This window comes from Arachis stenosperma, chromosome 1 (assembly GCF_014773155.1).
Source record: "Arachis stenosperma cultivar V10309 chromosome 1, arast.V10309.gnm1.PFL2, whole genome shotgun sequence".
NCBI lineage: Eukaryota > Viridiplantae > Streptophyta > Magnoliopsida > Fabales > Fabaceae > Arachis > Arachis stenosperma.
Window position 1 is genome coordinate 120355131 of NC_080377.1, and position 23761 is coordinate 120378891.

A 23761-nucleotide genomic window follows, 5' to 3' on the forward strand; every position below is an offset into this window, starting at 1 on the left:
CTTTTAATAAGGATAGGAATTAGGATAGCATGCGAGTGTGTTTCCTTATTATTTTTATTTATAATGGGAATATTTAATGTTATGTAATTAAAGATATTTTTATATAAAAATAATAATTAAGACATAATTATTAAATAATTTCATGTGCTCATATTTTGTTTAGAATAAATATTTATATTGATCTTTAAAAAGTTTTAAATTAGACACTACTATGCTTCTCAATAAATTATATTCTATAAATTTTAAAAAATTATTTTTGTCAAATAGATTTTTTTTATTATTTTAAATGAGATTAATTTATTTTATATTGATATTTTTTAATTTAATTATCTTATAATAAAATTATACTGTTAAAAATTTATTTATTCAATATATATATTAAAATTTAATTAAAAATAATGGAATAACTAATATGTTCGACACAAATAATTTTAAAAGATTTCTAATTAATAAAAGTTTATTAAAATCTAAAAAATTCTATTTAACTTTTTTTAAAAATTAAATTGAGTAATTATTATTTTATTTATTACCTTTATGTTCGTTACCTAGAGACCTCGGATTTTTGGCGGGTCGGGTGATTGTTAGAAGGGGAACATGCATGCGGGACCCTGAGTTGACATAGAGCGAGGACAGACACATGTTGATGACGTCGGAGGTAGTGTGGAACGTGGGGGTGGCCACCTGCAAAGACATTCGGACGAATAAATCAGTGTCTGTACAAGTTGGTAGTCAAATTAGGTAAGATGATGTGTACCTTGGGAGGAGTGCTGTTCTCTCCCTTTATATACTGTGTTGGGTGGGCCTAAAAGTGACCTGACCCACTGGCCAGAATGCTTGCGCTGTTCCCGCGCACGTGGGGAGGAGCTAGTCGTTCTAAACACCGGGTCAAAAATTCGGATCCCGCTTCGGTGAATCCCACCCGACCATTCTTGCTAGGCGTGGGGTTTGGGCCGTGGTGTTACGGCCGTACGTCGGCCGGGTCGAGTATTCGAGAACCGACCTTGTTGAGTTCTCTTAGATAAATTGGACCTGGATCAAAGATGGTGTTTCGATCTGACAAACAATTAGACTGAGTTTGTACCAATCTTGTAACACTTCACAAGAATATTTATGTATAAATTAATTACTTTATATATATGTATCGGTTGCGTTAGGGTACTAATTAAGAGAATAACCGATTAAAACTAGTTAATTAAAAAATAGGTAGTTTGTTATAAAAAAAAAATTTTATTTTAAAATTAAAAATACAAAAAAATTAATTTAAATTTACTTATATTATAATTTACTCTTTACGCTTTTCTGGCTCAGGATTCGGTGGTCCAGGTAACTTTGGACTACTTAGTGGTCCAAGTAGAAAACATGTTTTTTAAGATTTTTTAATAACTGCTATGTAATCCTTGAACTATTTTTAATTATAAATTGACCCTATATATTTTATATAATTATAAAAACGATTTTATATTTTAAAAATAATTAATTTATCATGAATCTATCATGTTCATTAACAATTAAATACAAAAACAACAACAATTGTATCCTCCATGGATCCCAATTTTCTTAAAATATTACATTCGATCCGAGACGTTCCTGAGGAGTCATGAAATCGTGTTTTGCTGAAATCCAATGGATTGGACTATCAAACCAATCGATTGAAATTTAACCCAATCGATTGGATTTCAGTTTATCACTAAACAATCGATTGTATATTGCTGGTAAGCATGGTTTTGCATAAATCAATCGGTTGGTCTTAGTAACCAATCGATTGAACAATGAATTAAATGTGAAGTTCATGTACTTCAATCGATTGTTTATGATCTTCAATCGATTGAATTCTTCCAAACAATCGATTGGTCTCAATATTCAATCGATTGGTTACGGCTAAAAATCGATTGAACTTTGCACGTAACTTCTAATTCAATCGATTGGTTTGAAACGTCAATCGATTGGGAAGTGTCCTAAATGTGTTTTTTTCAGCTTTCAATCGATTGGTATTGTAATCCAATCGATTGAAATTTCAAAATCGCTATATATTAAACCCAAACCATGCGTATTGAATTAGATTGTAACGTTTTAAAAGATAACAACCCCCATTACCCCCATTTCTGCACCGCTCTCTTCTCTCATCGAACCAGAAAGCTTCATCTTCTTCTCTCTTCTTCTCCAATCAATTCCAACATCCACTCCGCCCTACATACATATTATTAAACTCAACCAATTCCTTACAAAACCCACCAAATCAATATCCCCAAAATGGCCAGAACTAAGAACACCAAAAGAGCTAGGGTTGAGGGAGAAAGCTCTGCTTCCGCCAGACTGGTTGCTTCATCACATTACATGGCAAGGTGGCTGCCGTCTCAAAGGGCACTGAAAAACTATGTGGAGAAGTTTGAGTCAAGGCCAATTGTTCCTCCCAGGTACATAACAGCCCAGTTCCTTCAGGATAGACGTTTTAATGTGGTGTTGAATGCATTGCAAACACAGCACTTAGTTGATTTTGTACAAACTAGGGATGAGTATTATCCGCACTTGGTTAGGGCTGTTTATAGTACTTTGAATTATGTTGTTCCTGAACCTGATGAAGAGGGTGAGGTAATGCCGCTGATTGAGTTTGATTTAGGGAAACAGCATTATAGAGTTACTTTGCAAGAACTAGCTGAACAATGGAGTCTAGTTTATCATGGGGCAAAATTTACTGGTGGTATTGCCGCAGATGAGGAATGGGGTGAATACAACAGATTAGTTGGTTTGCAGAGTTTACAATATGAGAATCCACAAATGGATGCTAGAGGTAATATAAGTTGCAGTGGGTTGGGGATTGAGCAGCGTATATTGATGTATTTGTTTTCATACATGTTGATTCCAAGAAAACATAATCATGGAATCTTGTTTAACGAAGATATTTTAGTGCTTTGGGCTATGGTGACTGGAAAGGAGATAAACTGGCCCTATTTTATGGTTCATCATATGCTTGAAATGAAGAAAGAAAAATCAAGTGTTGGTTTAGGATATGCTTGCCATTGGACCAAGATTTTCAAATGGCTTGGAATTGACTTGACTGAAGAGAAAAGTGTTGTCTTGACTAATGTAGCCAAGATTGATGACAGCACTCTAAGACAGATGGGAAGAGATCCGGATGCCCAACAACCTCAGGCTCAAGGGCAACCACAAGACCAGGTGCAAGCACAAACAGAGCCACCCCCACCACCACCCCCTCCTTCGCCAACAATGCAAGATTTGATGGATGAATTGCGAAGCATGAGAGTATATATGGAGGAGCAATTTGCTGATATGAGGCAGCGTCAAGACAGGCAAACGGAAGCTATCAATCGTCAGGGAGAAGCAATTGACTATCTATGCACTAATCTGGGCATTACAAACCCAAGGGGCATCATCCCAAGGCCTGGACCATGAAGAAATTGTTTTATAGCAATATTCTTGTACAGCTTTGATTTTTACAATTCATATATAGAGTTCTTAAAGGTACTAGGTTTGTTTGAATTGTAAGACCTTCTTGGATGATGGAATCAATTTAGTCAGCTTTTTTTAGTTTATCTATATGCTTAAGATGCAATCAGGTCTTGAAAACAATGTGTTTGTATGGATTCAATCGATTGTTTTGATAGTGCAATCGATTGAAGTACACTTAAACACTGTTCCAATCGATTGTTTTGTTATTTTAATCGATTGGAGTGCACTTAATTACTGTATCAATCGATTGTTTTCTAAGTGCAATCGATTGAATTATCATCAATTTCAAATTCAATCGATTGCATATAAAACCAATCGATTATTATTATTATTATTTGCCAAAAGCATGATTTTCGCATAACTCAGTCGATTGGTCATACGATCCAATCGATTGAATGATGAAAAAAAATTGGATTTTTGTAATTCAATCGATTGTTTAGAATTTCCAATCGATTGAATGCTTCAAAACAACCTAGGTCTCACCAAATTCAATCGATTGCTTTTGTGACTCAATCGATTGAATTTACCCAAACAATATCAATTTGCCAATTTTAATCGATTGTAGTGTGTGTGAATTCAAATTCAATCGATTGAAATGATCATTCAATCGATTGGAACGCGATGTATTACGCCTATGTCAGTCTTGTTTTCGTTTTTAAACATTATCATCTTATTCATCTATCTTATCTTTAAGATTCTATCTTCCTTTTTTAAGGTTTTATTTTGATTTAGATACTCTAATCTTATCTTTTCCATAATATTAACATTATAAATTGGTGAATAATCCATCACCAATTATTCAATCCCACCATTAAAATCGTGTATCATTCTCTTTATAAAAAATTTCATTGTTTTTCTTTCGAACATCCATCCATCTACTGAATATCCTTTTTTTTTATATTTTATCCGTCTTCATCGTTAATTGACAATCACCGTTGCAGCAATCAGCAAAGGTCCAATCAATTTTTTTCATTGTAGTGTTCAGAAAACAATCCATAGTTTTGATTACAAAATCGAGGTAAGTGGATAGAATCTCTAATTTTCCAATTATTCGTTTCGATACTTTATTCGTAAAAATTGATTGTGTAATGAAAATTTTTTTTTATCTTTTATTAACTGACAAGACATTGAGAATTACTAAAAAGTGAATAGATGTTTTTATTTTTTATTACTAATTAGCTAGCAATCAGGGACGGACCTAGAGGGGGCGAGTAGTGGACTGAACCCCCCAAAATTTTAAGAAATTATACTTATATATAAAATTTGTGTTTAAAAAATAAAAACAAATATTAGGTAATTTAATAGGTTTATATGTATTATTTTTCACTATGTAATAGATTTATGTCTTAATTGTTAGTTCACTAATATTTTTACCTAACTAATTTAATATCATACCCTCAAGTCTTTGTACCTTTCCAATTAGTTTTTATATAATAATTTCTATATTTATTTTTTGGAAAATTATTTGTTTTTTAGTATTAATATATTTAACATTCATATTTTTATATTAATAATAACTTAAGTAGTTATGTTTTGGTAATCACATTATGTACTGTAGATATTATTTTCAAATTTTTTTAAAACTTTTGAAAGAATGAATTTTAATTAATAAGTTAGCAAATCCCGTTATAAATTATATGGTATTTTATAAATTTGTAATGTACAATTGTTAAAGTTATATTTTATTTATGTAATTATCATATTAAAACTAAAATTGTTGGAAAAAATTATAATTATATGTATCTTAATAAATCTATTAAAAAACTAACTCCAATAACTATATGTTAATTATTTTTATAGATTAAAAAAAGTTATATAAAAATTGGCACCTCAATATTAAAATCTCTGGATCCGTCCCTGCTAGCAATATACGAATCTATCTATTGTATGTAATGTTATAAGATGGAGTGTACTGATTTTTTTTTCATTGGACATTTTAAGATGTCAGGTATATTTACGGACACTGAGATGAATGAGCAATACCAGGAGGACGATGACTTTAACCAACAAGAAGAGCTAGTAAGTGACCAAGATATGATGGATGAACAGAATGAATTCGAACAAGATTTCAGAGATGAATTTACAGAGGGAGCGTTTTTTTCTGAATCTGATATGTCAGATTATATTGTTGAAGCCGCTTATGCGGTTGACTCCGTGCAAGACATTACATCTTTGAAATTTAGTGAGAATTTTGCGGAGGAAATTGGCAAATACCACTTTTCTAATTTGCAGCTTGCATTTGATTTTTATATGAAGTACTCAAAGTCGAAGGGCTTTAGTGCAAGGAAGAGCAAGACCTTCAAAAATAGTAGTTGCCAGATTTACAGACAAATGTTTGTATGCCATAGGCAAGGATTCAGGATGGAGAAATATTACACGATGGAAAAAAGGAAGAAGGAGCCTAGATTGGAAACAAGAACTGGATGTAAAGCCCGAATGGATGTTAAGTTTGTACCAGAAAGTGGAAGGTGGCATATCTTTTATTTCTCTGACCAACACAACCATGATCTATTGGATACACAATTCAGTGCTATGTTGCCTGCCCACAGAAAAATGTCAGAGGCAGATATTATGCAAATGATGAACATGCTAAAGTCAGGGATCAGCACCTCACAAATATTTGGTCTTCTAGCTAGTCAGGCAGGCGGGTACGAATTTGTTGGCTATGGTCCCAGAGATATGTACAATGAGATTGCTCGGCAAAGGCGTCAAATTCCTGGAGATGCAGCACGAGTGTTGAAGAAGTTGGAGGATATGCGGTTGAAGGATCCCCAATTATATTTCAAGGCATGTCACGATTCAAGAGGTTTGTTACGTAATTTGTTCTGGTCTGATGGGATTAGCCAACTAGACTACCGACTCTTCGGGGATGTTATAGCTTTTGATGCTACGTACAAGAAGAACAAGTATAGTTGTCCATTAGTAATATTCAGCGGGGTTAACCACCACAACCAAACAATTGTTTTTGCTGCTGCGTTAATTGCGGACGAAACTACTGATACATATGTTTGGCTCCTGCGTCAGCTCATGTTTGCAATGAGGGGCAAGACCCCGACCTCAATCATAACTGATGGGGCCATGGCGATTAGGAATGCAGTGAGAGATGTATTTCCCGAAGTCAGACATAGATTATGCGCTTGGCACCTTATTCGAAATGCAACTAGCAATGTTGGAAATCCATCATTTACATCTAAATTTAGAAAAATTATGACAGCAGACTACGAGATTCCCGTGTTTAAGCGTAAGTGGGATCAGCTTATTGAAGAATTTGGCATTGAGGATAAGCCCTGGGTGATCAACATGTACGAAGAGAAGCATATGTGGGCTACTGCATATCTAAGAGGAAAATTCTTTGCTGGCTTTAGAACTACATCAAGATGTGAAGGTTTACACTCAGTTGTGGGAAGGTATGTGGGGTCGCGGTATGATTTGACAAGTTTTGTAGAGCATTTTCAAAGGTGTGTAGCACACATGCGCTTTAACGAATTTAATGCTGATTATGAATCTACACGTGGGGTGCCCGTCATGCAAACTTGTATAGAGCTGCTAGAGAGATATGCTGCTGAGTTATACACTCATGAGATATTTCTTTTCTTTCGGCCATTTCTCTCCAGAGCTGGATCAATGCGGGTTCTGAACATAGATAATACCGATGATTGCATAAAGTACATTGTGTGTAAGCATGGGAGGCCCGATTTTACGTGGACCGTTGATTTTCGTCAAGAATAAATGATCTTCATGTGTACCTGTTTACGAATGGAGTCATTTGGTATTCCCTGCGAACATATTGTGAAAGTTCTGGTTGACAGAGACATCCGTGAGATTCCCCGGTCATTGGTATTGGATAGATGGACAAAAAAGGTTAAATCAGCACTCAATGATCCAAGTGGGTTCACCAGGGATGCTGTTGTTATTAGTCGTCAAAGTGCTTTGGTGGAATTTTCTAAACAACTGGCTGCTGTTGCTGCTAAAGTACCAGAGAGATATGAAGAGACACGTGATTTAATTATGGGATTGTACTCATCTTACAAGGCTGCAGACGAAGGAGATAATCAACCTCACTCAGGTGTAGCTAGAAGTAGCAATCCGTATGTGCATCCAACCACTGGAGGCTCAGGACAGCCATCTAAGAAGAAGAAGCGGCAACGTTGTAGTGTTTGTCAAATGGAAGGACATAAGAAGACAACATGTCCTTGGCAAAAGGACATTGACAACAACGTTATAGAAAATGAAGCAATCGGTTCGGACGATGGAGACATGTGTACCGAAGCGACGGCTGAGTTAGATAGTGATAGTTAGCAACCTCCATAAACTTTAATGTTTTTGGATAGAAAATCAGTTCCGTAACTGTATTTTTTCTTTTTTACTATATTGATGAGATTTTATACATTCTTCCAATAGTCGTGCTTATGCTTTCTAGGTGTAATGAGATTTTATTAATATTTTTTGTCTATTTAGAATTATCGTAATTAGTATTCAACTGTTGTTTAGTGTTGCCGTGCTGGCTACTTATCAATCTTCTGAAAACCAGACCGGACCGGCCAGTCAAACCGGTTTAACCGGGATCCGACACTATAAACGTTCCGGTCCACTATCCAAAACCTTTAGAAGAAAAACCGTACAAAAACCGTCTAACCGGCCGAGAACCGGTCGGTTGGACCGGACCGGTAACCGACCGGTTCGAATAAAGCGACGCCGTTTTCTATTTGTAAAAAAAAAACGAAACAGATCCGTGAAGTGTGAACCAACCCTTATTCCCCCAATTCATTCGTCACTCACTCACACCCTGGATTGGAGAACGATGAACTCTGAAGCAAAGTGAACCCTAGCCCTTCTTCGCCGCCGTCGGTCCCAGGTCGTCAACGCCGCCGCCGTCCCCAGGTCCTCAGCGCCGCTGCTTCTTCCTCTTCCCCGTGTCCAGAACCCAGTTGCTCGGCATGTCCTCTTCATCTTCACTGGCTTCTCGGCATGGAACCCAGGTTAGTGGCTTCTCCTCTTCATCTTCACTGAGGGCTCGGTCTTCTTGGTTTGAAGTTCCGAAATTGTTGTTCTTCGGTCTTCTTCGTCGGTATTCTTCTTCAATTTTTGTTCCATTTTTCTTCAATTCTTCTTCTTCGGTCTTGGTTTGAAGTTTGGTCCTGAATGTTTTGTAAATAGTAATTTCCTGTTGTTGATAGATTTGTCTTGTACTCTTGAATTTGCTGGTTGCTGATGGTTGAAAATTTACAAATTTGCAAATTTGTATATGGTTTTGAACTTCTGATTGCTCTGTTACTCTGTTAAATCATGTGTATTAAAATAAACTTACTCTGTTATATCATTTGTATCAACCAGAACACCTAATACTTACTCTTTTATTCTGTTTTAGTGTTTTCTAATTGCTCAATGGCTCTGATAGTGTTTTACTGGTTCACCAGTTGCAGATGGCTCCTAATTTTTTTGTTCATATTTGCTCATGGTCTGTTGCAAAAATTAGAAATCAAATCATTATTGAAATTTTTTTATAGTTGATCATCTTTATTGATTTCAGGTTTAGTGTGGTTACTTTATGCTTGTTTTATAATATTTGTTGCTGGATGAAGTGTGCTTCACTTGGCATGCCTTGTATCTGATGCTGGAATGGTGGAGCTGCTCCTACAATTTAGAGGGAAGATTGCAACTGCAAAATTACTTATTTTAAGGTAGTTATATCAGTAGTTCTTCTATCTTTTAGATGATGTACTTTATGCTCTAAAGTGCAACTTGCCAAAGGCTGCCCTAAGAGGAGACAAACCCATTCGTCTTCATACTGTGTGTCCTATATATTATATGCCTTTGAAATTATCTGTCCTATCTATGAAGATCTACCCCGCCTAATGTTATATTCTGTTTCTGCACTTGTAGTCACATTTCTGATCTTACTTTATGTGCTAAACATCTAGTTCATGAGAAACTTCATAGAATTAAGGCTAGTGAAACATTGTTATAATTTACCGGATAATGCATGTTTTTCTAAGTAATACATATACATTTGGTACTTTTCAAGTGTTTCAAGTGATAACAACACTCGAGAGCATTATATTTATGCATGTTTTTTTTATGCTTGGAATCAGCCACTTTCTGAGGTAGTTATTAAGGGAGAGGGCATTTTTAATACTATACATACATATTTCACAATATTTCACAAAAATAATATACTTGAATTAATCATTCTACTTATATGACAAGATCAATTTGCTTTCTTGGTGGGATTAGCAATTGGTTGCTTACAATTAATGACATTCTAGCTATTAGTATGTAGCTAGCTTCGTTAGTTTTTCCATTTCAATTATAATCCACTAACGTTCATTAAATTGAAGTAGCTAAGTATGAAAATAATTCGGTTATAATTCGGTTGTAACGAACTAAGATTCGGGTTTTAAAAATAATCAGTCACAAATATAAATAACGATTACAGGAATTTATTTTCATAAACACGATTAAAATGGATCAATTTAAGGTTGGAGTAGAACAAAAATGTGTTTTCATTTTTTCTACTTTAATTTCTTTTCATAATTTTAGAAACAAGAAGTAACAAAATAATATTATTTTCTTAATAAGTAAGAGAACATCGTCATGGTTTAATTTTGCTTTATTTATTTACAAATTTATCATTTATTTTGTTGAAATAATCTTTGTATGGGATGGTTGTTGAAATAATGTTTGTATGATATGGTTGTTGAAATAATCAATGGGAATGACATTATAAATATGTGTTTTTAAAATAAATTAAACTAAAACTCCATACGGTGCATAGAAATAGAGTAAAATTGAGAAAAGTAACGAAGCAATACATTTCTATTTAAGAAGTCATTTAAAGAAATTCGCAAGAAGTACATCCACTAACTCTAACAAATAAATACGCACTAACCAAAGTAAAACACTCTATCTAGATTAATTATAAGAACTGTGCATATTCCAAAACTCCTCGACCGATGCTATAATCTGTGGCTTCTTATAGTTGATCCGACTCCGGAGTATATGCACCGCGGTTATCATGCGAATATCGTGATCATCAAGCTAGAAATTATACATTATGAATTAGTACCAAAAAATAGGGATTAAATATTAGAGATTTGTTTTATAAATGCTCACCTTATTGTTACCATATGGCTTAAATTCATAAGTCATATCCATCCACTTCATCACCCAAGTTGCAGAGTTCAAGCTTGAGGAACATTGAGGTATATCTTCTGGTCTTTCAATTTTGTAGTCATGAAATTGTTTATTATACTCTTGAATGCCATCATCCTTGTAAAAATTCGACGTGATGACTTGCTCCAGTACGTGTGCCTGATTTCATTTCACTGGTTAAATAATAAAAACAGAATAAGATCTGATAAGCTTATGTAAATTTTTCCACGGACTTACTAGTGTCTTCATAACACGTTCACGATAGCGAATTCTGTCATCATTAAAATGGGTGTCCATGTGATAAATTGTATGCTCGCAAACCGATATTATCATTAGATACCAGTGGTCATCCTCTTGAATAGGAACGTATATCTAAACCATAAAAATTTGCCCCTCGGTTATGTATGCTGATAATGGAAAACTGTATCCAACAATGAATCTTAAGAAAAAATTCTTACAAATTTTAAATCAGCAGTAGGTTGCATAAATTTATAAATGTAGTCTTCCATCTTCTTCTTTAAATCTTTCTTGTTGAAGACATCCACCTAGTTCATTAATGCAAACCAATATAGTCTTTAGTACATGATAAAGAAGTATAGTTCTATATCAGCATTACATTTGTAACTAAAGATAAATGAACTTATCTTTTCAGGGTTATAGAACATACCACAAATCTCGGTAGAAGTTGCCATGTTGTCTTGAAACTTACATCAGATTGATCATCAGTGCATTTCAATGCCGCTAATTCAAGAATCTGGATCACAATCCAAATATATATTAGGAGATCATGCCCAGAACCGAACGTAGATTAACTAATAGATTACTTCTGTACCTTATCAGTAATGGGTCTGTCAGGTATGAAATGTGCAAAGTCTGATCTAGTTGCTCTGATTGTATTTGTTACGACAAGTTCTTCACTGCATCCATTAAAAACCGAAACACATTAGATTGGCCCTCATTCATCGACAACAAAGATAATATCAAAGTAACTTACGATGGATCTAGCGATGCTGAAAATATATATGCACAGGCTTTTATCTGATCTTCCAAAAGACGCATGGTTGGAGTTGGCATAAATTGACACTGCATTGCCTACAAATTTTAATACAAAAGTATTAGCAATTCATCACTAAATGTAATAATTAGCAGTGCCCATAAGAAACTATATAATTTAAGTGGTAATTACGTTGGTAATGGAAAAGAAATAAACAGCTCTTCTATAGTCTTTTGTGGGTTGGCTCAGTGCATAAGACGCCTTCGATTTATTGACAGATTTGGGCTCAATCTTTGGCTTTCTAATTCCGCCTGGGTGAGTGAACGGTAATTTTTTCTGCGTCCCCATAATGCTCTTACCCTAAGAAAAAAAACAGTTTCAGTATATTCTTATTATCATGTTAAGAATATCAAATAATAAGAGTTATGAAATTTTACTATACATGCATATACCTTTGACATATTTTTCTTTTTTGGTGCGGATCTTATAGTTGGAGATACTGGTTTGTCCATATTGATCTTGATGTGGAACGGATCATCGTGGGTGAAAGACATATGATCCAGTACAGTAAGATCATCCTCATCGTCTGATATAGCCGTATCAATATCAATAGCTGAACTCTTAGCCTTCAATCTTGAGATTGGATGTGTGTTTTGTACAGAGAGCTTGGTCGGAGTCTCGGAATCATTATTCAGACTGAGTTGTGATATCATTGTCTCAATGCGGCTTACAGATTCAAGGATTTTATCAATTATTACGTCCCGAGCAATGTTTACAACTCTCATTGACTGCAAAAAAGAATGGTAAAAAAGGTTATAATATATAACTTATTTAACATCATATATATTAATTACTGTTTGTCACATCAAATTACCTCCATGCTAGAGAGGACATTGTCCACTTTACTAGACAATTCTTGAACTTTATTTAGATTCTCGCTTTGAATAACATCGTCAAAAATAACTTGGTCATCCTGTAGACAATAAAAAACATAAAATTTTAAATTACTCGTAATACATTATACTAGAAATTAAAAACCAAATAAGTCTTACCTTAGCACTAGGAATTGTAGTTCCAAGTTGGTCACCAAAATCAACTTTGATAACATCACAGTCCAGTGACATATTCTGTGTATTACATGCATCATTGGAGACCCCTACTATATCTTCTTTAGAAGGAATATCCATAATTATTATCAACGGAAGAATATATTACGAGTAGACTTAATTAAAAGGCAAATATTTAAAATAATTTGTCAACGTATAAAAATTTAGTCGGCTTGAACACATATATATACCCAAAAAAGATAACAAAATTTTAATTCTATCTTTTTAAAAATTTTTAAATCAGCAGAATAATCTTAAAACTCTTTAAGATATCTTATCTTTTAATTAAAAACAAATACATTTCAAATTTTAAATTAATTTCTATTTCCAATTTAAGAAATTAAATTTGAAGAATTCATATAATTATATCTTATCTATAATTATTTTTAAGTAGATAAATAATAATAATAATAATAATAGACGCATTAGATTAATAACTAAATAAAACAAGATTCAAAACTGGTAGATAGGCCACCAATCGATTGAAATAATAAAAGATGATACTTCAATCGATTGCACTTAGAAAACAATCGATTGAAGCAGTAACTAAATCGACTCCAATCGATTACTATAACAACACAATCGATTGAATGCTGAAAAAAACACATTTAGGACACTTCCCAATCGATTGAAGTTTCAAACCAATCGATTGAATTAGAAGTTACGTGCAAAGTTCAATCGATTTTTAGCAGGAACCAATCGATTGAATATTGAAACCAATCGATTGTTTGTAAGAATTCAATCGATTGAAAATCATAAACAATCGATTGAATTACATAAATTTCACATTTAATTCATTGTTCAATCGATTGGTTACTTTGACCAATTGATTGATTTATGCAAAACCATGCTTACCATGAATATACAATCGATTGTTTAGTGATAAACTGAAATCCAATCGATTGGGTTAAATTTCAATCGATTGGTTCGATAGTCCAATCGATTGAATTTCAGCGAAACACGATTTCATGACTCCTCAGGAACGTCTCGGATCGAATGTAATATTTTAATCAATTGGGATCCATTGAGGATATAATTGTTATTGTTTTTGCAAATGATTGTTAATGAACATGATAGATTTATGATAAATAAATAATTTATAAAATAAAAAATTGTTTCTATAATTAAATAAAATATAAGGGGTTAATTTGCAATTAAAAATAGTTCAAGGATTACATAGCAGTTATTAAAAAATCTTAAAAAACATGTTTTCTACTTGGACCACTAAGTAGTCCAAAGTTACCTGGACCACCGAATCCTGAGCCCGCTTTTCTTATATGTATTTCAGAAGTTGAGTTCATGCATCATCACGGCTGGCTCCAGCTGACTTAACTTTAGAGAAAGCTTCTAAATGGACCCACTCCAAATTCCAATTTGCATTCAGTTAGCGATCATAATGAGGTCTTAATAAAGACACCACCCAACTGAAATGGGGATAAATATATATGGAATTATTTTAATCAAAATATCAAAAATATTTTTTTATGATGATTTTTATTTAAAAAATATAATTTATTTATTTAGTCATATTTTAAATAAAGATAATATATTTATAACATATAAAAATTAAGTTTTACAATTTATTATTTAATAGTCAAAATTAAATAATTTTACATAATAATAATTATAAAATTTTTATTAGAGTAATCACAAAAAAATATATACGTTCTCGTTAGATAATTAATAAAAGTTTAATCAACAATAAATCAACAAATATTTTAAAATTATATTTTATATTAATCATTCAATTAACTTATTTTTTACTTTAACGTAAATGACTTCTTTTATTGTGTTTTCATTTTCTTTTTTATTTTTTTATAAAATTTTTTCTACAATTTTTTTACAATCAATATTGTTTTATTTGAATTTATTTTCGATTAAATTTTTAGTTATTTTATGGTATTTTTAATTTTTTTTAAATTAAGCAATAAAATTAAAATCGTATAACAGCTTCGTTTTTTAAAAACAATGGATAGTGTAAGTTTATATCAGTTTAACCAAGACAAATTGGATCATTATTTTAAATCGAATCAATGACTTGATACGGTTTGATTAATTTCTTTGATTATTATAGTTCGTAAGTAGGTAATGTTTGTATAATGATTTTGTATATAAGTTGAATAATTTTGTTTTTTGTTTTTTGTTTTTTTGTGAAAATCAGTATTAATAATTAAGAATTTGAATTTGAATGGAATTTAGGAGTTTTAAATTATTTTTTCGATCAATCTATTTTTGTTACATTTTAACCATAATTTTGGTGTTGTTTAAAACATAATTTGGTGCAAGGTAAAATTAATTTCAATGCTATATATTTTGTTGTAATTACTTTGATATTCTTGGTTCTTATGTTATATATTCGATACTAACTAAAATTAGTTAGCTTTTTTTTTTCCATTTTTACTTTTATGTGATCGATTTCTATTTAGCAATGAACCAATAAAATTCTTTGATTACGAATATAAACAATTTCGGTATTGTTGTCAATTTACAATGATATCGTGCTTATAATTTTTTCGTATTTTTGTAGTTTTTGTGTGATATAGAGAAACAGTTTATGCTAAAAGTTGGGATGATTTTTAGTATACTTGAAGAAGTTGAAAAATTTTATAAAGATTATTTTAAGGTGAAAACTTAGGTGCAGTTACATTCACCTGAAGTTGATAATTGAGAACTATTAAATAATTTGACTAATTTGACTAATTTTGTTAGTTTGGATTAATTTGATTAAACTTAATTATTAAAAAATTTAAATGTGTAACGAAACTAATAATATATAATTAATAGAGAAAATACAAGAGAGTGTCCTATTTTGTATCAGAAGTGTAGCATTATTACACCGAATTTATGGGGTATGATCTGGTGTGATATGTATAGTTTTGTATTTTTCCTTCTACATGAATATTACTACTACTAATAATATTATGGGCAATTGTAAGTTTCAGCAACATAATGCATGCAATGCAACTTTCTTCTCTTAGCTGCTAGCTTGGAAAATCAAAAGGTATAGTAGAACAGCTAAGAGCACATCGTTTTCTAATAGTAGGAAACAAAATGGGCTCAATTATATGATGAATGACCTGCAGGTCCATTTTTGGTTTATTGGTCATTATGAATCTCAATGTCCGAGTCACTAGTCTACATCATTGCCATTGGGAACCCATGGTCTCATGGATAATAAATAATACCACCACTAAACCTTAATTAACTCTAAATTTCAACACAGTCCTATTATATAAGGTCTCTCATTAAATTTAGGAGATAATTATAATATGAATTAATTAAATTAATTTTTTATTTTTGATATTAAAATTTAAAAAATTAAAATAATAGAAATTATTTTAATAAATCTATTTTTTAATTAATTGACTTAAGTTAGCTTGCTTTTAATTAGTTTTCCAGTGGAATCTTATTTCTAAAGAAGGTAGAAAATAGTTTTTGATCAAAATATCATAATTCGTCTTAATTTCGAACTATAATTTGGTTAAAATGGTCAATTTTAATTTTCAGTTATAGTGCAGGTTCGTTTCTCTTTTATAATAGATGTATTTATTAATATTTGTTTAGACGTCATTAAATCGATAAAAAAATATTTTTTTAATAAAAAAATATCTTTTTTTTTTTAGTGTGTTTGCCAAATTTTTAATAGTAAAAGTAAAATTACTAAAAAAATAAAAAAATAATTTTTTTGAGAATTTATAATTTATTTTTTTTTAAAGATTTTTTTCTTAAAAAATATATTTTTTACATAATACATGAACAAAAAAATACTTTTATCTTATTTTACTTAAATATAATTGATAAATAAAAATATTTTTTATATAAAATATCCAAACATAAAATTACTTTTACTTTATAAAAAATCTTTTAAAAAAAAATTTAAAAAATAGAATCCAAACAAATTCTAAACATTTTTTTCTATAACTCAATAATTGAAAATTCTTTGCAGTGACCTAGAAAAAAAAATATAAAATAGAGAGCAAGCACAAAGAAATAGTAAGATTTTTTTTTTCGAAATATATTATACACACACCATACAAAAAAAATTTTGTCTGACGTGAGCATTGAAATACTTTTATCACTCAAAGTGTACCTTGCTCTCGTCTTCAACAAGTTATACCTCGGACAACAATATCCGTTACAGATTCCATAGAATTCTTAATGCTATACGAGTAGATAGGGTGTCAAATGTTGCCCGCTACATATGGGAATGTTATGTCCCTAATTAAGGTAGTTAACTTTTATTAAATTATTCAGATAAAAGTCAATTAACTGCTAGCTTCCAAATGTGAAGTATCCTTATTGTAATAAGACGGACTTGACAGTCAAAAAATGGGAACCAAATATCAATCACAATGCTTTGAGAAAATATACATAAACAACACATATAATAAACCATGCAAATAATAGAATAAAAAAATTTAATTTTAAAATTTAAATTCTTAATTAATTAATTAATTAATATCAAATTTTAAATTTAAATTTTGAATTTATTAAATTAAATCATTATTTTAATTTTTTTTATTTACATTATTATTTGTTCTTAATTTACGGGACAATCATGATTCAAAAAATGACTTAGACAATGGCCGAAGCAACACAGTTCTGTAACACAGACCAAAGGTCATTCCTCACAGTGACAAAATTCTGGAACACCGCTGTCCCTCCCTCCCCGTAGACTGATGTAGTGCAGTCACATTCGTCCGTTTCCGTCACCTTCTCGTGTTGCTTCCGTCTCTCCTAGGGGTGTCAAAAATTCCCAACAGACGGGGATCCCCGTGGGGACCGCCCCAAATGGGGCCTCGATAGTGGGGAATTTTCTCCGTGGGGATGGGGATGGGGAGCAAAATTCCGCCGAGACAGGCGCGGGGACCCGAGCGGGGATCCCCGCCCCATCCCCGATAATTCTCCGAATTGTTAAACTTACTTAAATACTCTTACTTTATTTCTAACATAGGGGGTATTTTAGTAATTTCTAACCATAGGGGGTATTTTAGTAATTTCACCAATTAAAAAACCTTAACCCTATATTCCCTTCTCACATTTGTTGCTGCGCCCTTTCTAACTCTCTAGCACTCTCCACTTTGTTCAAACTTCAAAACCCTCACAGCTAGCCACCGGCCACTCTTGCGCCGTCACCCTAGCAGCTTCACGCGTCGTTCTCTCCTCAGGTACGGCGTCCTTCTCCTCTCCACTTCTGCGTCTGCGTGTTTGCTTCCATTCTCGTCACTGTATGTTAACATATTTGTCTCTATTGTTTTAACAGAGAACATGGAGATGTTTGTTAGAAGTTTTATGCCGACAATGAAAGAATATTTGATGTTAAAGACTTTGTTTTATTGCTTTCTTTATAATGGAAGTTTCATTTTAAGATTTTATTTTATGGACTATGATTTGCTATGTTGTATTTCTGGACTTATAATCTTAGATAAGATATGTTTGTGTGTTTGTAATAATATTTTTTAGTTTGTTTTTTTATTTTTTTGATATTTTTTACTATAATTTTCATATGAATGTTAAACATAGGGAGATGGGGAATGGGGCCCCGCGGGGAACGCGGGGAATACGGGAAACGGGGATGGGGACAATTATCCCCCCATGACGGGGAATGGGGCGGGGACGGGAATTAATTCTGGGGGCGGGGACGGGGAGTAGGGAAGCATCCCCCGCCCCCACCCCACCCCATTGACATCCCTAGTCTCTCCCATTCACGTGTATAGGAGCGTCGCCGCCGCAGTTGTTGTCTTACAATTTTTCCACCTCTCTTTTCTGGCGGCATTGTTACATGTCGCGCCACCCTCTCGTGGAGTTGTTGTGGTGTCGCTGCTGCGCGAGTGATGCCATCGCGCCGCGCGCATTTTCCATACGCCACTGCGACTGTCTCGTCGCCGTCCTCTATTCGCCGTTGTGGTTCTCCTCCTCCTCCTTCTCTTCTTTAATTTTCTCCTTTTTCGGATATGGATATTTATTTTAATAAGTATGTGAATGATTATTTTTATTCTAAAGAAATATTCATTTAATTTGGATTGGATTTAAGTAAATATAATAAAATTTGCTGGATGTTCATTTACTAAGTACATGGATGGTTATGAATTAAACTCCTAGCCATCAACTAACCTTTCGGAGTAGCGACCAGCGAAGGCACTAAAAAACTTGGCAGCGAGCTTGGTGTCCGGTGAGAAAAAGAGCAACGTTGGTGGGAGATGGTTGACGAAGCAGCGATGGTGCTCACGAACTTAGAGGCGACGATGATGTTCAGCTGAGAAGAGAGCGACACATGTGCGGAAGTTGGTTACAGACACAGCAATGACGCTAAGAAGCCGGGAGAGATGATGATATCCGGTGAAAAGAGAACAATGATGGGTGAAGACTGATTAGAAAATAATAGCGCTGATAGAATTTTCAGAAGAAATAAAAGCGAAGGCGAAGGATTAAAATTTAAAAAGATAAGATAAAAAAAAAATTTGTTATTTGATTTAGATGGCTTTCTTTTTTAATTTTTGGTGAATCAAAAAATTAATCTGCTGTTTAAATTTTTTTAATTGTCCACCTAGCGAAACCTATGTCTAGTGTAAAAGAAACGAGAAATCAACGCTTCCTCTTATTCTGCTATGAGGTAAGATTCTTGCCACGGCCATCGTTGTTTTAACTTTCGTTCTTTAAAGTTAAAAAAAAAATAACTCAATTTAACAAGTGTTTTATTCTACACATATATTTTAGCTAAATATTTTACCAAACATTTCTGATAATAATTATTTAATAGATATAAGGACTATTATATATTTCGTCTGAATGAAAGTTTGAGGACATATAAGAAGAAAAAATAAAAGTTAGTATGTATAACCTAAAGTTATGTCTAATGAACATATTCATTAGTAAATGAGTAAAGCTAGAAAACCAAAAGCATATCAACCAAAACCCAGCTAAATACCTTTGGATGAATTCAAAATCTTTACGAGTTAATATATATGGATGTTTCTTCTACTAAGTATTAGAATGTTTCTTTTTCATATTAAATAGATGTTCTTTTATATATTTTTTGAATTTGTGATTGTTAGAAGTGGATAAGTTAATGTGAGAGAAAAGAAAAAAGTTTTTATAGGTTTTAATTAGGTTTACTTAATCAATTTAAAATTTTTTTAAATTTTGAATTTAAAAAATTAAAATTAATTAATTATTAATATAAATTAATGTAATTTTGTTTAATTTTTGGCTGATAAACTTTTGGTTCCTTATACTTTTTCTTAGTAAATTAATTTTTCATCAACTAACTTTATTAATTTTAGCCAATATTTTTAAAATTACTTTTTTTTATCAGATTTATTATCTAAATTAATTTTTGAAATTTTTAACATTAAACATTTTAATTTCTTAAATTTTTAAATATATAATAAAATAGTCTCTACCGTTTATCTCTGTTAGATAATATAATTTTTTTAATTTAATCTATTTAATTAAAATGACTATTTTAAAATTTTGCAAAAATATTTTGAAATTTTGTAAACACTTCAATCATTATTGTGTATTTCACTTTCGAATCAAATTGGAGAGAACTGTATTGTTTAACAGAAATAAATATTTGAACTGTTTTATGTGTTTTAAAAGTTGAGAGACTAAAATATTCGATTTTAAAAGAATACTAGATCGAACGATCATAATTTATTATTTTTGACAATCAATTAGTCATCAATATATAAAAGTATGGGATAAAATATGTTGTTAGATTATTAAACTAAAAGAATTATATTAAAAGAATTGAGTTGATAGCTAAATGATGACCAAAAACAATAAATTTTGATGACCTTTTAATATTGTTCATTTTAAAAATCTCAAGGATTAAATGCGATAATTACTCTAATATATTTACATTTTTTTTATTTTCAAATTCTAAATTTTATATCTCAACTTTTAAATCTTCTAAAATAGGATAACGGAAAAATAAAAAAATTAATCTATATTAACTAATAAAATAATGATTCCATGTAGATTTCCATAAATGTATGATGTATGTATGACCTATCATATATCTACATAAAAAGGGTGAAGGGGTCCGTTGGCTCGCTTAAGATTAAAGAAAGAAAGATGAGATGGGATGAGAGCACCATTAGGCACTTGTAGTCTTGTACTACACTAGCGCCAATGCAATCAACAAGCTTAATTAAGTAACATTTCTTTTCTTAATCCTCTACATGCAAACACAAAATCCCACCGGTTAAAAACCAGAAATGTTTTATAATAAAAAAAATTAGTTAAAATTACTCAAAATTTATCTTATTTATTATTTATTAATTTTTATAATAATTAATAAATATTAAATAAAGTAAATTTTATTAATTTTTTTTATCTATTTATTATCAGTAGGAGTGTATATAGGTTGGGTAAAATTCGATTTGTCTTAATCTATATCCAGTTCCAAATATACATCGAATCTATTTTTTAAACCCTAATCCAATCCTAAATTTAATAAAACTTAAATATTTTTGGGCTACATATACTGAGTCCAAATCGAGTGAAAATCGGGCCTTTAAAGCTATAACAATAATTTATAAAAAAACTTATATTTATAAAAACTTATTTATGATGCATTTGTTTATAAAAAAGAAACTTGTTATTAAGAGATTGATATTTATATTTGAGCTTGAATTTGTCCATAAATTATAATTTAATATTTTTTATCTATTTTCTAATTCAACAAGTGTGATTAAAAATAAAACAATAAACTTATAATTAATATAACATAATATTAGAATTAATTTAAAACATATATTTTTTTTTAGTTTTTTTTTTAAGGTGCACATAAATCGGGTGAAATCAAATTCGTCTTGATTCAGATCTGTCTTGACTCAAATCCGATCCAAAATAATGAGTATATTTTTTAGATCTAGACTCTGCTCTAAATTCGATAAAATTATACTAGATTAGTTCATAAAATATTTGAGTCCAAATCGAATCGAATCATGTACACCCATAATTATCGGTTAAAAACATATAGTCGTATCTGTTTTTTTTTTTTTTTCAGCTATCTAATATTAAGGGTTAAAAACATCTGGTAAGGGATCAATATTACGTCTCCTTTAATTTATTTGACACCCCAATCACAAGATCCCATCTAATAATCTTGTCTGCCCCATATAAAAACCTTCAATTTCTCGATAGACTGGGGCTTATTCAACCACACATCATCCATACTATATGCCAAATACATCCATGTCTCACTTCAGTGCATGGGGTCGGTCAAAAAAGAACGTGCATGCCATGTGTGATTATATCTTGTTAGAATATCCAACATTTGGTGAAAAAACAAAGAAGATCTAATTATCCAGCCAGATGTACGTTGATGAATCACAGCCACTGCATCACTTTAGGAAAAGAAACCTCAACCATTAGTTAGTTGTTACTGGAAAACCATGCATACGTTCCAATGTAATTAAAACTATACTGTTTAATTTGGAAGACACCGCACACGACAAATGCGGATTAATTTACCTAGGTCTATGTGTTTTGTCCCTCACCACCATTCTTTGCATGCGGTGAAAATTAATTTACCTAGCTGCTATATTAGGTTTAGGGTCTGAGAGAATTTCACTCTGCATCTCTGCTCTCTGACAAGTACAACGCAATAGAGATAGCTAGCAACCTTCCAAATTTTAACGTGTACCTACCTATAACCAGAATCGGAGAACTATTATTATATATTGGAAGAATTTTAAGTGTACGGAAAATATCGGTATTCTAGTTATTTTAACTATTGATCTAAATTATAAAAAAATACATATAATATATATTAATTAAAATTAACTGAAATTACTGAAAAATTGGTGTTTTTAGTACACTTAAAATTATATATATATATATATATATATATATATATGAAAAAATTTCAAGTGCACTAAAAATACCAATGTTCTAATTATTTTAACTATTAATTTTAATTAATATATATTATATATATTTTTTATAATTTAAATTAACGATAAAAATAATTAAAACATGGGTATTTTTAGTATACTTGAAATTCTTCCTATATATATTATTATTATTTCAACATATCTAAATTAAGTTAAACAAAAATTAAATAAAAAAACTACTTTGTTTTCTTTGATCTTCTTGTGTATATTTGTATGAGGTGAAAATTCAGGTACTAAGTTATTTGAGTAAATTATCATTTTTATTCATAAAAATTGAAAATGCTGACATATTTATTTATAGAAGATAAAAATTACTATTTATACCCATAAACATTAATTTTTACAAGTAAAATTACCCAAACCCTAAATAATTACATAAAATTTTCAAACTACTCCATTCTCTTCTCTCACGCACCCACCCACTCTCACTCACTATCTGCAGCACCTAAACCACGACTGCCATAGCATCATCTTCCTTCCTACTCTGTCTTTCTCTCTCTCTCTTTCTCTTTTACTCACTCACTTTTTCTCTCTCACCTCTTGAACATCAACATAGTCTAAGCACCATCCTCTTCAAAATCACAAAATAGAACAAACTCAGATCAAATTGAAGAATAGAACATGCATATGTTCAAAATAAATCCTTAATTTCTTAAACCCTTCACCAAAAATTATCAATTTTTCAGATTCAAGATTACTATTTTCGTTACAAATAACACAGAACATTAATTTGATTTTGGTGACGCTGGGAGGAGATGACGAGAACGCATCGCTAGGAGGAAAAGAGAGCAGCGACAACGAGAGAAGGAGAAGACGAAAATGTGACATTTGAAAAAGGAAGGAACTCAACATTGAAGAAGTTGTGGTTACAGAAAATAGAGGACTCAAAATTGCTACTTCCTGAAGCCAAAAACCTTTCGAAGAAGAAGAAGAAGAAGATGGAGCTTGCGACAGCAAAAGGAGGAACCACCATTAATGCACGGAGGAGAGAGAAGAACGACAAAGAAGAGAGAGACATCAATAGGAAAAAAAATAATGAGAAAAGTGCCAAGAGAGAGGAGAAAAAGAGAGACAGACAATTGAAGAAGATAAAGAAAAAGGAAGAGAGAGAGAGAATGTGAAAAGGGGAGGGTGAT

General features: G+C 31.6%; 1 protein-coding gene across 1 annotated transcript; it reads left to right on the forward strand.

Annotated features, from left to right (window-relative positions):
- Positions 1-5409: 5409 nt before the first annotated feature.
- LOC130932839 (protein FAR1-RELATED SEQUENCE 5-like) lies at positions 5410-7197 on the forward strand. The gene has a single exon (XM_057862276.1). It carries the CDS (start codon positions 5410-5412, stop codon positions 7195-7197), a length of 1788 nt encoding a protein of 595 aa, XP_057718259.1.
- The last annotated feature ends 16564 nt before the right edge of the window (positions 7198-23761 follow it).

Bases quoted from the DNA above. Each gene is read 5' to 3' on its own strand.
- LOC130932839 (XM_057862276.1), top strand. From the start codon at position 5,410: ATGTCAGGTATATTTACGGACACTGAGATGAATGAGCAATACCAGGAG.